The sequence below is a fragment of the Carassius gibelio genome, chromosome B5 (genome assembly GCF_023724105.1).
Source record: "Carassius gibelio isolate Cgi1373 ecotype wild population from Czech Republic chromosome B5, carGib1.2-hapl.c, whole genome shotgun sequence".
NCBI classification, from domain to species: Eukaryota; Metazoa; Chordata; class Actinopteri; order Cypriniformes; family Cyprinidae; genus Carassius; species Carassius gibelio.
Window position 1 is genome coordinate 5,911,970 of NC_068400.1, and position 13,829 is coordinate 5,925,798.

Sequence of the window (13,829 nt, forward strand, 5' to 3'; positions counted from 1 at the left end):
ACTCCCGTAAAATAATGTGAAGGTGATATGTACACAGTTTAAAGTTAATTCAGCACATAGAAACAAAACACTTACTCACCTCGCAGCTGAACTCCAAGTCTGCATCCATTGTAACAACTGTGACATTGAAGGTTTTGGCTTGTTTCTTCCGAAGGGAGCTGAGACCCATTTTTGATGCAAGGACACTTGCCATAATAGCTGCTGATGGGAAACCTTCCTCCTCGAAACAACATAAACCTGTCTACTAACTCTCTATCTGAAGCATAGCTTATGATGAAATACAATAGAGTTGAACTCTGGTTAAAAGCTACAATTTAGCATTACTGGCCAATGTAACAAAAATTGGATTAAAGTGCATCTCTAAAGGCAGGACGTTGTCAAACCACCTGCGTTCGCTGGTAACTAAGTAGTTGGACACATATTATCCCTATTTACGTTCTCTAAAGCTTCATTAAGCCTGTAAGAAGATCAAGAAAAGACAAGAGAACAAGTTTACTAGCTAGTAAATGAGGACATTTTACGTTACTACAACAATAGACAAAAGAAGCTAACGTACTTTTAAGCTACTGTAGGCGTAAATACATATTAAGTGACAACGAAACAAACGTTAACCTATTACGTAACACTCAAGTATACATTTCTGTATCAAAATACAAACTTTTACACACCTTATCAACATTTTAGGTGCTCATATACGCTTGTTTAGGCTAGCCTAAGGTTTCATGCCTCATTGTTTTTTGTTGTGAGGTATTATTGACGAAATTGGCCTGACAACTTGTAAACTGGTTGCTAACTCACCTGTCGAGCTGTAAAAACAGCTGATTTCCCGCAGTGTGTGTGATTCACGCCCGCTTAAACACCTGACACACAAACAGATCAGCTGGTTTGACTCTTTCGGGCCAACAAACAAAAATGCAGCTAAAACTTCGCGTGCGCGTGCACGAGGAGGCGGGAGGACATGCGCAATAGCGCGCGTCATTCAAGCCCGTTTTATTTTTTAAGTGATAATACAAAATGAATAAATAAAAATTACACACATACACACATACATCCAATCAAATAATCAACTACACCGTCCAATCAACTATTTCAGAAAATATTTCCGTAAAAATGCAAATGTAAAAAAAATAAAAAAGGGTTGGCTACATCACTTGTACGTTTGTTTTATGTTTCATAAAACGATTATTACTTTTTAAAAAGTTTGAAGATTAAGTATTTATTACTTTTAATTGTTGTTTAAAAATTGTTATTAATTACAAATTATGGGGATAAATGTAATTTATTTAGACTATCAGACTCCTTGTGCAAGCAAGATTCTCACTGGATTATTACAATTAATGGCAATAATAATGTTTACTGAAATTTACTACTGACACACTATATTTCATTTTTATTTTAAAATTGGTATTGAATATATATTATTTATAGTACATGTTCAATATATTTAAATAAATATGTGTATTTTCGGATCTTTTCAAGCTCAAAGTTCAGCCCTTTGCACCAGAAAGGGGCGTGTTTTCGCAGACAACTGGGTGGGGCTTAGATGATGTCATCTGAGTAAACAGAAAAGATGGCGACGCCATACACGGGAGATCCGGTTTTAGGGACAAACGGTGTTATTTCAGAGAGTTTCGCCAAACAGTTTACCGATTTACCAGCGGAATTATTAGAGCATATATTGTGCTTCCCCGTTCTAAACCATATCGACATCTGCAATGTTTCCTGCACGTGCAAGAGGCTGCATGACGTATGCCATGGCAGAGGAAAGGTCTGGGCGCATCAGTACAAACTCAGGTGGCATAAATTAAAACATTTCTAAAACTTGATACCTCCATCAACTTCCAGTTTATCAAACCATAAGAAATGTGTTTGACCGTGCATTCAGTGTGTGAGTTGAGAGCGGTCAGATCGTGCTCTCATTTTGCTGATGCACCAAATTTGTCCTGCGTGCAAATGCAGAGATGCATAATATGTGATATTTCATTTTAATCGGCTCCTAAAACTCCTTGGTGGTGGGGGGTGGGTGAGGGGGGACTAAATGCAATTATAATTGTTGATAATGTAAAGTGACCTTGAACATAGAAATGCATAATATTCTGATGTGCTCTTAATAAATCATATAAATTAAACAAACATAAGAAAACATGAGCGTCTTTAAATAGGAGTATGGTTTTAAGATTATTACATTTTGAGTTATTACAATAACAAAACTACTTACTATTGTGTCTTAGCAGATACCTGTAAATTACATCCTTTTTTAGTAGATTTTGCATAACACTGAATTGACAAAATGTACCCTCTACTAAAAGTATTTGTTTATTAATTTTTACTTGAGGAGATGTATTAGCACAAATATTATATTAAATAAGACACAAATCATGACACTATCCCCTTTTAAGGAATAGGTTTGCTTATGTGTGCCTATTTATTGCCTCAACATTATTGTTGTGTCGTGAATATTTTAGGTGGCCCAGGCTGCAGAGATTTTATCAACAAAATGAGTCATACGATTGGCTGAAAGAATTCAAAACCCGGCACATGGTTGGTCAACAGATAAGAAGAACAGTAGAGTCTATTTCCAAGAGGTTCTTCACAGAAGTTGTGAGTGGCTTTAAAATAGACTAAGTTACAAAGCAGTTGATCATTTTCTCAAAAATTGTAATCTTTTTGGTATGGTCATTAAGCTACGGTTGGACAGGTATATTTATATGGTAAGTCGGATTGAATAATTTGCTTTAGTCACTAACCCAGAGATCTGTAACTCAGCCTTGCGTTGGTCAGGTTCTTGGAGACAGCTTTGCGGAAATCGAGTCTCTTGGAGCTCCAGAACACTTCTGTGAGGATGAGCTGCTTGGCATTTTGAACTCGGACAAAAGGTTAGAAAGGAGCTCACAATTATGTCATTTTATTTTCCTCTGAACACTTAATGGTTTAACTGAATTAATGCATTTCCTTCTTTCCCAGGAAATGTTTGACACTTAAGTACTATGCAAAGAAAATCCTCTACTTCCTCCGGCAGCAGAACATTCTGAGGAATTTGAGGGGTTTCCTTGAGAGACCACCAGAACAACAATCAGCCCTTGAAGGTAAGCTGATGTCTCACAAAAGAAGAAATGTTTAATTTCTTAGAGAAATGTTATCATTATATCACTTGCTCTGCAGTGAATGGGTGCCATCAGAAAGAGAGTCCAAACAGCTGATAAAAACATCACAATAATCCACAGTGACTCTTGTGAAGTGGAAAGCTGGATTTTTGCAAGAAACATTTTTTGGGTGAACTGTTCCTTTTATGGAAAAATCTTACCAGCGACAAGGCCAAATGATGATGTCTGTTGTGCTGTAACTAAAATCATATACAATAATCATAGCTCAAAGACATGCATGATGAATTTGAAATATGTATGCTGCATACTGAGCTTCACAATATTTGCAATGAAAGGTCGACTCCTCACTATATTGTTATGGATGAATGAGGTGCAACAGTGTTTAGATCAGTGATTTATATTAAAAAAACACACATCCGATTGTTTGGTCTCCAATTCCAGGTGCTGTTTTGGTCGATCGGTATTGCAACCCTCTGGCTGATATCACTCTTGAGAGCATATCTGCACAGATAGAAGAACTCACTGACAAGGTGAAGAAGTATCTGCGAGTAAAAAATGCCACACACCCAAGTCTACGAGCCAGTCAAGGTCAGTCCGGAAAAATTCAATTTACTATTCACATGAAGTCTATTAGTCAGACCTGTGTAGCCAGGCTTGTGTTCTTTCCGGTGTCAGATAAAAGCTTTCAGCTTGATGTCGTTAAAATAAATGTCTTTAATTTTCAAATTTTTTTAAATCTGCTTTGGATTGCGTTAAGCAACCACAAGGGCATTGTTGTTCTTAAAGCTGTAGCATTCAGTATGTGTCTTCACTGGAATGTTTTCCAGGTGACTGCTTTGTTCTGGAAAACCTGGAGTTTGAAAGGCAAGTCATATGTGCTCTGAATGCTGTGCTGTATGACCAGCTGCAGTACAAGGGCAATGAGCGGGACTACTACAATCCACTCAACTCATACATACATCAGGTTAGGCATGTCTGGATAACCAGTGTCAGGGACAACGCATTATATAATTATGTAACATGCATTACATAAGTAACATGTATTTCTTCTTCTTATTTTTGTAAAATAAGTAAAAAAATAAAATAAAAATAATTTTTTTTTTATTATTGGTAAGTTAATGGTAAAACATTGTTTATTTGAAATAAATTGTACGTCTTTACTATCGCTTCTGATCAATTTAGTGTGTATATGCAAAATAACAGTATTAATTCTACTGACCATTGAATGGTATGAAATTAAAGCAAAAGAAAAAATATTTTAGATGTATAAAAAAAAACACTTTTGATACAAAAACAAATCCACAAAACACTAAAGTAATTTAACATGTTACTTTTTTCTCGTGTTCATATAACTGTGCTAAAAGTAAAATAATAATAATAATACGTTTTAATATTTTGACAGAAATGGACTGTATTTCTCACAATGTGCCCTCTTGTGGTCAGGTTCTGCTCCGTCGGACGGGCATTCCCATCAGCCTCTCTGTGCTTTACATGACTCTGGCCAGGAAGTTAGGAGTTCCTCTGGAGCCTGTCAACTTCCCCAACCATTTCCTGCTCCGCTGGTGCCAAAATAAAAGGAGGTGGGCGTTTAACACATTCTATTGCAGTCGGTCAGAATGAAATAAAACCGCAAACCACAGTCAGTTTCAAGTCAAAGTTATTGTTATAGCTCTTTTTACAATACACCTTGTTGCAAAAATCATGATGCTAATGTTTATGACATCTTAATATTGTCACATTTCGAGCTGTGAGATCATGAAATTTACATTTTGCAGTAAGACTTGCTTTATAGTAGCCTATACATTGCCCTGTGTGTGTATACTGTGGTTAAAGTTGGACATATATTTCCAGCTTTATATAAAGTGCTGGATGACAATATAATTTTTTATTTAGCATCCAAGATTTGCTACATAGTATATGTGAACATTCTGTTCTATATAACCAACAGTAATATAGTTTACATTTTCTATAAGTAGAGTTGCAATCTCAAACAATAGTGCTGTGCTTGCATTAAACCTAAAACAACAATCTAAGTTGACTTTTGAGTTGTTTTGCAGGAGCGAGGACATCTATGACTATGTATACATCGACACGTTTGGGAAAGGAAAGCAGCTGGCTGCTAAAGAGTGTGAGAATCTGATCCGGCACCAGGTGGGAGCAGATTATTACAGCGCTATAAGCACCAGCGAGCTGCTGCTGCGGATGGTGGGAAACCTGCTGAACATCGGCAAAAGAGGGTGAGAATCACACATGCATTTTGATTACTTTTAAAGGAGTCAGTGTGTTGTGAAATGTTGTTTATGTTCATATTGTTGTACTGTTGTCTAAGGATCGTTTCCTTAAATCTCTGCACTTAAATTTGACTGAGAATGAAGGAGGTGTTTAAAAAACCTCTATGCTCATTAGTAAGCAAGTCAGGGAATTCTGCAGTTGTAGATTTTGTGTAAATGAAATCCATTTTCTTGGCTGTCAGCTGAATTTGTCAGACCAAAGTTTGTTATGAAATGTGCTTGCATTTGCGTTTTGTCTAGGGAAGGGAATGAGAAATCATATCAGCTCCTGCGGGACTCGCTGGATCTCTACCTCACTATCAACCCTGATAATGTGCAGTATCTTCTGCTGCAGGCCCGTCTCTACTTCCACCTGGGCATCTGGCCTGAGAAAGTGAGTTCAATCACACAGATGAGACTTGAATGTCAGTAACAGGTTTTTTTTTTATTATTTAAGAATAGTCAAAAAGATCAAATCTCTCTGGCACAGTGGTTGGCACATATACACTCTCATAAGGATGCTAGATTGAATTAAGTTAAATTAGCTCCAACTAGCTGAAGTCTTCTTTTTTTTCTATCACTATCCATTCTGTTATTCCATGAAAAAGGCCTTTAAATATAAAGGTGGTGACGACTCACACTAGTTACAGAAGTATAAAAGAAGATAATTGCTATTTTGAAAGTAAATACTATTTGCTCCATGTACGACTGGTACTAAATAGCACCCTGGTTACACTGCAGATAGTAATTGGTGATATTCACAAAGAGTGCAAACAAAAGTAATATGCTGTTTTTACTGTATTACACCACCCTGCATCATATTTGCTGAATGATATCTGCTGCTTGTTTTTTTTTTTTTTTTCACAAACTTTGGGATGCTGATTCCAAAAAAGTGCCTTTTTAGCTCTAGCATGTCACACTTTTTTACAAAATGACTATGTAAACAAAATAAAAAGGACAAGGCGAATATTAAACATGGGGTCTCAGTGGGTTTTAAACTTTTTGTTTGACACATAACAGCAACAGACTCATAAGGGACTCATAAATGTTGCATTTGCATTGAAAATCTGGTGAATATTGCAATTAAGCCACCAAATACGAACTGCATAATCAAGGCTATCATCATGTCTATGTGAACATTCTCATGGGAGAAAAGTATAACAGCTGTGTATATTTGATTTCTCTCTGTCTGTATCTCAGGTGTTGGATATTCTGCAGCATATCCAGGCTCTGGACCCGTCTCAGCACGGAGCGGTCGGGTATCTGGTGCAGCACACGCTTGAGCACATCCAGCATAAGAGGCATCCCGTAGAGCCGGAGGTGAAGAGGCGCAGCGTGCCGGAGCACAGGGACGTACTGTACTCTGTAGGCCTCATCATGAAACATAAGAGGTGGGTTCCTGTTTGTGTAAGTGGAAAAAATTATACCTACATGGAATATGAAAATCCGTTTAATCTCAAATTTGAGAACAGCAAGGGAAACATTGATAAAAAGAAGTGATGCTAATTTGTAACTAATAGCTAATAATAATAAACACATGTCATTACTACATTTCTCCATGTATGCTGCAAACATACTACAGTTCTGGGCCAAATAATACAAAGTAAAATCAGGCTTTTATTGGCACAGGATGTCAGAAACCAAAAGGCTTAATGATTTGCATAACTTTAGGTAGACTGTAGATGAACCATGCATTTATATTTAATATTTGTGACCCTGGACCACCAAACCAGTCATGAGGGTCAACTTTATGAAATTGAGATTTATACATAGTATGGGTAAATAAGCCTTCCATAAAATCTGGAATCTTCAGAAAAAAAAAATAAAAAATCACAATACTGAGAAAATCGGCTTTAAAGTTGATCAAATGAAGTTCTTAGCAATTCCTAGTAGTAATCAAAAATAATGTTTTAATATATTTATGGTAGAAAATTTACAAAATATCTTCATGGAACATGATCTTTACTTAATATCTTAATGATTTTTATCGCAAAAAAAATCTATAATTTTGACCCGTATAATGTATTGTTGGCTATTGCTACAAATATACCCCAGCAACTTAAGACTGGGTTTGTGGTCCAAGGTCACATTTAATGTTCACAAACTGATGTCTCTCATAGGTCAGGCTACAACTGCGTTATCTACGGTTGGGACCCTAAATGCACCATGAGTCAGGAGTGGATTAACACTATGAGGGTCCATCAGCTGTCTAAGGGGGCCGATCAGCCATTCTACAACGTCTTAGTGCAGGATGGGACATGTAGATATGCTGCGCAAGGTCAGTTTTTCCAGACATCCAAGATTTAAGCAATGGAAATGACTTAATTTTTCATTTCCTTTTAATCTAACATAGTTTTAGGTTGTGCATGTACTTTTGCAGACTCATTTATTATCACTTTCTGGTATCTGAAAACTAGGTCTTTGTCCTAATTGCGCTCAATTTCATCAGCATCAGTGAATCATTTCTTTTGGGGCAGGTGGATGAGGTCGAGACAATTGCAGTCTTAAAATAAAAAAAGAAACCCTCCTTTTCTCTTTTCGTTTGCAGAGAATCTTGAACCTCACTCGGCCCCGCTGGAGATCGCTCACCCTGAGGTCGGCCGCTACTTCACCGAGTTCTCTGACACACATTACATCGCTAATGAAGAGCTCCAGGCGCATTACCCAGAGGACATGTGCAAGACCCACAGGACTGTAGAGGAGCTCTACCACGGTCTCAACCCCAACTCAGGGCAGCCCCCGGAGCCCACCGCCAACTTCCAGGACCATGATTTGTTAGATCCGTAGAGAAGAATGCCACCCCACTATAGATGCGTAATGCCATTCACTTTCTCCTGAACTGTTACAGCTGTTAAGGGACTGGATTTGAAGTTTGAAGAACTACTGTAGTTAAAGGAATAGTTCTCCCAAAAAAGAAAATTAGCTGAAAATTTTCTCAATTGCCTTCCAAGATGTAGATGAGTTTGTTTCTTCATGAGAACAGATTTGGAGTAATGTAGCATTACATCTCTTGCTCACTAATAGATCCTCTGCAGTGAATGGGACTGGAGATTTGTGGATTACTTGTTGATGATTGTGATTGTTTTTATCAGCTGTTTGGACTCCCCTTCTGACGGCACCCATTCACTGCAGAGGATCCGTTGGTGATCAAGTGATGCAATGCTACATTTCTCCAAATCTGTTCCGATGAAGAAACCAACTGATCTACATCTTGGATGGCCTGATGATGAACACATTTCAATTTTTGGGTGAACAATTCTTTTAAGACAACGTCCTGGTCCTAGATTAGTTTTAGGCGCAACTTTGACCCAGAGCTGAAAATGAAGTCTAAGTTGAAAGAAACTTGTGTTGTATTTGAGTGGTTGAGTATAAATTATGTGGTTGAGTTACAGTATTTGTGCAGATACAAAATATACTCTAGATAGTATGTGTATAGATTATGTGAATTTACACTACAGAGGGTCTGAATATCTGTGTATGCGTTGATATTCAGCTTCATGCCCGTTCCTTATGCCATCAGTCATATCACATCTCACTGAACTAATGCACTAATGTCACATTTGTTAATATGTTAACTAACATTCACAAATATCTAAAGCTGTCACCTTAAAATATTTTGTAATGTTTATTTCAAAGTTATATATAAAAAAAAAAGAAAAAAAAACCTAGAGATCAAGGGCTCATGAAATGATTGGCTCATAGTGGTTGTAAATACAAAAGTATTGAGAATATAAGCGAATGAATCGCAATAAAAAATAAGCTGTACTTTGTTGGTCTGGTTATTTATTTATCATTGTATTTTAATAACTTATCTACTTGTTTTGTAAGTGTAGAGATTTTGTATAACTGAATATTTAAATGTATTCATCTAACCATGATTCCCTTCCAGATTAATTTGGTATATCAGCAAACATTTGAGAGCGTCTGGCAAATTTGTGACATTGACCATGTTAAATACTTTTGTACAAATAGTCAGGTTTCCTATCTTGAAGCACAAGTTGCTCTTTGCGATATTCTTCAGTCATTCTGTAGAATATAGGTTTTCTTTTTTGTTCATGTCAGCTTGAGATACAATTCAAATATTAAAAAGTGCTGGAATTTCATTTGCCAATGAAACATTTTACTTTAATTCCTTTGCTGATTTAATTATGCAGAATATTATTAGAAAATAAGGTTCTTAATAAGGTTCCTTTTCCATTTCCTTCTTATTTTTTTGTTTTTTAATTTTTTTTATAACGTGCACCAAACACCTTAAAGAGAAAGTTGGATAATGAATGGCAAACAAGTCAGGGTGGTGCCCCTCTTGTATCCAAAGTGTGTTTGCATTAACTTTAATACTCATCCGAAGTCAAACAACCTTAAATATTTATAATGCAAATATAAGCATCTACAACAGTATACCTTAATCATAGCAAAGACTGGGTGAATACTACGATAACATTATTTGAACTGTGATATTACTTTTAATGTATACTATAGAAAAATAATAATATTTAAGATACTTTGATCATACAGATTATTTTAAAATATTTTAATATTCATATAAAATAAATTTTATTTTATTTATTTAATATATTAATTTATTGTATTTAAAATAGTATTTTAATTCTTTAATATACATTTTATATATTTATATTAAAAGAAGTATTAGCCTATTCCATTTATTTACGAATTATCTTTTTGACAGTGTTATGTTAAGACAAGAAAACGAAGATGTCTTCTTTTATACCTAACACAAATGTCCATTTCTGGGTTCGCAAAAGAATGTTCAGACCCCCCCACCCCATGAAAAAAAAAACGGACGAGAGAATCAGGTGTGTCAATGACGCGTTTGGCATATTTAATAAGCGGGCGGAGCTTTGCTATCAAAGTCTGAGGGCACGTTGTGAAAGTTCTGACCATTCTTCACATAACTTTCTTTCTGATCTCTTCCGGACTTTAACATGGGAGCTTCTCAGTCTGGACGACTGCATATGTTCCAAGATCTGGCTGATAAAACTGGCTGTGAGTATCCATAAAACTTTTCAATGTGCACACAGCGACATTGTTTTTATTATTATTATTATTATTTTTTTTCAGGTGCTTAGAATATGTTTCTAAGTGAACATTGTACTGTGATTATATCAGAAGTTTGTATCATGGTACCGCGTGGTACCATGGTAGTACTTCAAAAAATGCCATATAGTAACAAAAAAACATGGGCCATAATACTTAGGTGCATTTTATTTTTTTCATTTTGCCAATTTCAAGTTGTCCAAAAGTTGCAGTAATATTTATGGATAGCATACAGTTTACAGAAATTAATGTGTTTTGTGTGAATTTAGGCTATGTGGTGAAAACTTTTTTTTATTTTTTTATTTCATAAAACAAGAAAAATTAAACAACAGAATATTAGATCATTAATTTTAATTCAAGTAAAACGTACATTTTTTTTATGGTTACATAGCTAAATGTCTATGACCTGTTAAGCGTTATATGTCTATAGCATAAAAGCTATTATTAAGTGCCAACTGAAATAAACATATATATATATATATATATATATATATATATATATATATAAATGCATGATATTAACATTTTACATTTCTTATATAGGGTACAGTGTGTTGTACATAGTCTCTAAAGCAGGGGCGTAAATTTAATCTAACAGTTGTGGGGAACAATAAACATAACATTTCTCAATAGCAATTTTTGAAGGGGATACAAATAATACAGCTCAAATTATTCTTGTAAGGATATGTATACTACTGTTAGTGCAGCAGGGAGACCGTGCCAACTTCAAGCTGTTGTGGTCGCGCCGTGACAGCGCTCGTGTCCGCTGTAGACTTTGCGCTGTCACGGCGCGACCACAACAGCTTCAAGCGGTGTTGCCAGGTCCGCGGGTTCCCGTGGAATTGGGCTACTTTTTTTATCAGGGTTGTTTTTCATGTCCGCAGGTTGAAGCGACACCAATAACGTTTATTTTAATCCCGGGACGAGATTTTTACTGGGGGACCCCTCGAAATGCAAATAGTTTGGGTTAGTTTTGGCTACTTTTGAGTAGCAATTGGGCGGGTTTTGAAAACCTGGCAACCTTGACTCTTAATCAGGTAACGTTATTATTGCTAATATCGCACTCATCGAAAAATACATTGGCCTAATCTGTATTATAGAGAAAATAATCACTTCGTCCGATGTTTATGTGAATAAAATTTTATATTTGACAGCCTTACTTGGCTTTGGACGGATTTGTGCATGTAGGTGATGTGTAACCATAGACAGTAAAGCAGGCATTTGGACCAAAGCACTGTGAGGAAAGGGAGGGGGAGACTCAAAATGTTTCTAAACTTAAAATGCATTTTGCCCCGTTTGTGTTGTTTTACTACTTATTTCAAGTATAAATAATTGTTACTTGTTGTACAGTGTGGTTTTTAATCATATTTTTAGGGAGGTCCTGTCACGTGATGCATTCCTTGCATAAGTTTATTCATTATTAGCTCATCTTGGCTTCACCACCCACACACTCATATTCTGTCTCCATCACTCCTTCAGAACAGCTGTGAGTGACTGTGAAGTTCTTTGAAATTTACCTGAATTTGCTGTCTTTTTCTCACTTTAGTTTCCATAGAGCAGATAAATAACCTCCATATCAGATTTATGTACCTGACTCAAGGTGAAGACACTTTAAGGTAGGTCTACTGTACAAAGGACTTGATGACGATTCTAAAATACTGTCATAACCAGTCATCTGCAACATTCATTTTCTACATGTATTTTAACTTCTGATTTTATATAAAGTTCTGCATTATATGACACATAGTATATTATTGGATTGTGTGTGTTTTGAAAAGGATGTCAGATAATATTCATTTTCCATTATAATGAAATAGGTGTAATGCACAGTATAAACATTTCTTTTCATTTCAGACGTGAACACCTTGAGAATATTAGCAATTTGGCTCTCAACCCAATCCGAAGACAGATCGTTGAGGCTTTCTTTGATAAAAGGTGCATTCAGAAAATAAAAATAAAAATTCATATGGGTCCATATTTGTTTTGAAAGAAAAATCGAATGTTTTTTTTGTTTGTTTTTTTTTTAAGTTACATGAGTTTTGTGTTTTATAGTTATTTTTTCACCATTTTGCTGAAAAGCAAATAAGTGTCATATAATTAATAACAAAAAAATAATAATTCTGTTAAGGAAGATGGCATATTAAGTTATTTATCTTTTATTATTGAAATGCATTTAAACGAATTAAAAATGAATTTTATATTTCACATTAAGGTATTTTTCTCAAACATTTTGTGTTTGGTTTACTGTTATGTTTAGCTGAAAAGCAATTGCGTCCACACAGATAATGTCTGTATGCTTTTATTTAGGAACTTGGGTGAAAAAGAGAAGGGCTGTCTGCAGGAGATTGGTTTTGAGGAGTTTGTTACGGTCCTGTCCTTCTTCAGACCACCCAAACCACGCATTGCTGATGAAGAGATGAAAAACATCAAGAAGGAGAAATTACGCTGTGAGAATACAGATAGTCTTTGTATAGCAGCTTTCTTTTAAAAGATATCAGTGTTATATATTAGTATCATTGACATTTTATTATGATTTTTGTTCAAATTTGGAATATGATACAAAAAATTTAATTTCCTGTCTTCATTTTATTTTTAATTAACTTTTTGTTAGAATTTTTTACATATAATTTTTGTGAAAGTGAAAGTGATGTGACATTCAGCCAAGTATGGTGACCCATACTCAGAATTTGTGCTCTGCATTTAACCCATGGGTTGAGGGTTCAATGCCTTGCTCAAGGGCACCTAAGTCATGGTATTGAAGGTGGAGAGAGAACTGTACATGCACTCCCCCCACCCACAATTCCTGCCTGACTCAAACTCACAACCTTTCGATTGGGAGTCCAACTGTCTAACCATTAGGCCACGACTTCCTCTCAACCTTTTTTACATATTTTACATTTTTGTGAAATTGTGGTGTTTAAATATATGGACCACCAAAATATACTTCCATCAAAATAAAAGGTTTAAAATAAGATTTCCATAAATATTAGGATTGTTATTTTACAGTTGTAATTTGAATTTTAAAAAAAAACTAAAATGCTTTATAAATATATATATAAAATCTACGTAGTATTTATTCAAATGTGTGTACTTTACTATCAGCTTGCGCCAGCGCAAACCCTCATTTATGAAGGTAATACAGTAACAAAACTCGAAAGCTTGTTGATCTGAAAGTGAGAAACTTGTCATATTAACATTCGTATTTGTAAGTAGAAATTTACACTCACAGCTCTGATGTAAATAGCTGAATCTCATCATAGGGGAAGTCGTGGCCTAAAGTTAGAGTGTTGGACTTGCATCCAAGGGTTGCAAGTTCGAGCCATGGGCTGGCAGGAATTCTAGGTTGGGGGAGTGAATGTACAGCGCTCTCTCCACCTTCAATACCATGACTGAGGTGCCC

The 13,829-nt window shown here is 35.7% G+C and overlaps 3 protein-coding genes across 5 annotated transcripts in view; 2 read left to right on the forward strand and 1 right to left on the reverse strand.

Moving 5' to 3' along the window:
* Window positions 1–950, reverse strand: part of LOC127958119 (merlin) — a 40,605-nt gene extending 39,655 nt beyond the window's left edge. The window contains exons 1-2 of the mRNA XM_052556909.1: window positions 799–950; window positions 80–457 (exon numbers count right to left, since the gene is read on the reverse strand). Coding sequence (XP_052412869.1) covers window positions 80–193 — 114 coding nt within the window. The 5' untranslated portion in view covers window positions 194–457; window positions 799–950. The remainder of the gene's footprint in view (window positions 1–79; window positions 458–798) is intronic.
* A 575-nt stretch (window positions 951–1,525) lies between these two features.
* LOC127958912 (F-box only protein 21-like) lies at window positions 1,526–9,139 on the forward strand. 3 transcript variants are annotated; one of them, XM_052557961.1, is made up of 13 exons: window positions 1,526–1,794; window positions 2,466–2,601; window positions 2,685–2,711; window positions 2,782–2,876; window positions 2,965–3,086; window positions 3,546–3,692; window positions 3,932–4,068; window positions 4,548–4,684; window positions 5,162–5,341; window positions 5,636–5,768; window positions 6,575–6,765; window positions 7,495–7,652; window positions 7,923–9,139. In XM_052557961.1, exons 1-13 carry the CDS (start codon window positions 1,571–1,573, stop codon window positions 8,159–8,161), a joined length of 1,926 nt encoding a protein of 641 aa, XP_052413921.1. In that variant the 5' UTR covers window positions 1,526–1,570; the 3' UTR covers window positions 8,162–9,139. The 3 variants fall into 3 exon arrangements, with proteins under 3 accessions (XP_052413921.1, XP_052413923.1, XP_052413922.1); XM_052557963.1 differs by lacking the exon at window positions 2,685–2,711; XM_052557962.1 differs by lacking the exon at window positions 2,685–2,711 and having other exon boundaries at window positions 1,527–1,794; window positions 2,767–2,876.
* A 1,092-nt stretch (window positions 9,140–10,231) lies between these two features.
* LOC127958649 (calcineurin B homologous protein 3-like) lies at window positions 10,232–12,996 on the forward strand. Its single transcript, XM_052557564.1, has 4 exons — window positions 10,232–10,378; window positions 11,976–12,045; window positions 12,284–12,364; window positions 12,737–12,996. Exons 1-4 carry the CDS (start codon window positions 10,318–10,320, stop codon window positions 12,915–12,917), a joined length of 393 nt encoding a protein of 130 aa, XP_052413524.1. The 5' UTR covers window positions 10,232–10,317; the 3' UTR covers window positions 12,918–12,996.
* The last annotated feature ends 833 nt before the right edge of the window (window positions 12,997–13,829 follow it).

Bases quoted from the DNA above. Each gene is read 5' to 3' on its own strand.
- LOC127958912 (XM_052557961.1), top strand. From the start codon at position 1,571: ATGGCGACGCCATACACGGGAGATCCGGTTTTAGGGACAAACGGTGTT. The intron at 1,795-2,465 runs GTGGCATAAATT...TGAATATTTTAG, and splicing joins GCGCATCAGTACAAACTCAG to GTGGCCCAGGCTGCAGAGAT. The intron at 3,087-3,545 runs GTAAGCTGATGT...CTCCAATTCCAG, and splicing joins ACAACAATCAGCCCTTGAAG to GTGCTGTTTTGGTCGATCGG.
- LOC127958649 (XM_052557564.1), top strand. From the start codon at position 10,318: ATGGGAGCTTCTCAGTCTGGACGACTGCATATGTTCCAAGATCTGGCT. The intron at 12,046-12,283 runs GTAGGTCTACTG...TTTTCATTTCAG, and splicing joins CAAGGTGAAGACACTTTAAG to ACGTGAACACCTTGAGAATA. The intron at 12,365-12,736 runs GTGCATTCAGAA...GCTTTTATTTAG, and splicing joins GAGGCTTTCTTTGATAAAAG to GAACTTGGGTGAAAAAGAGA.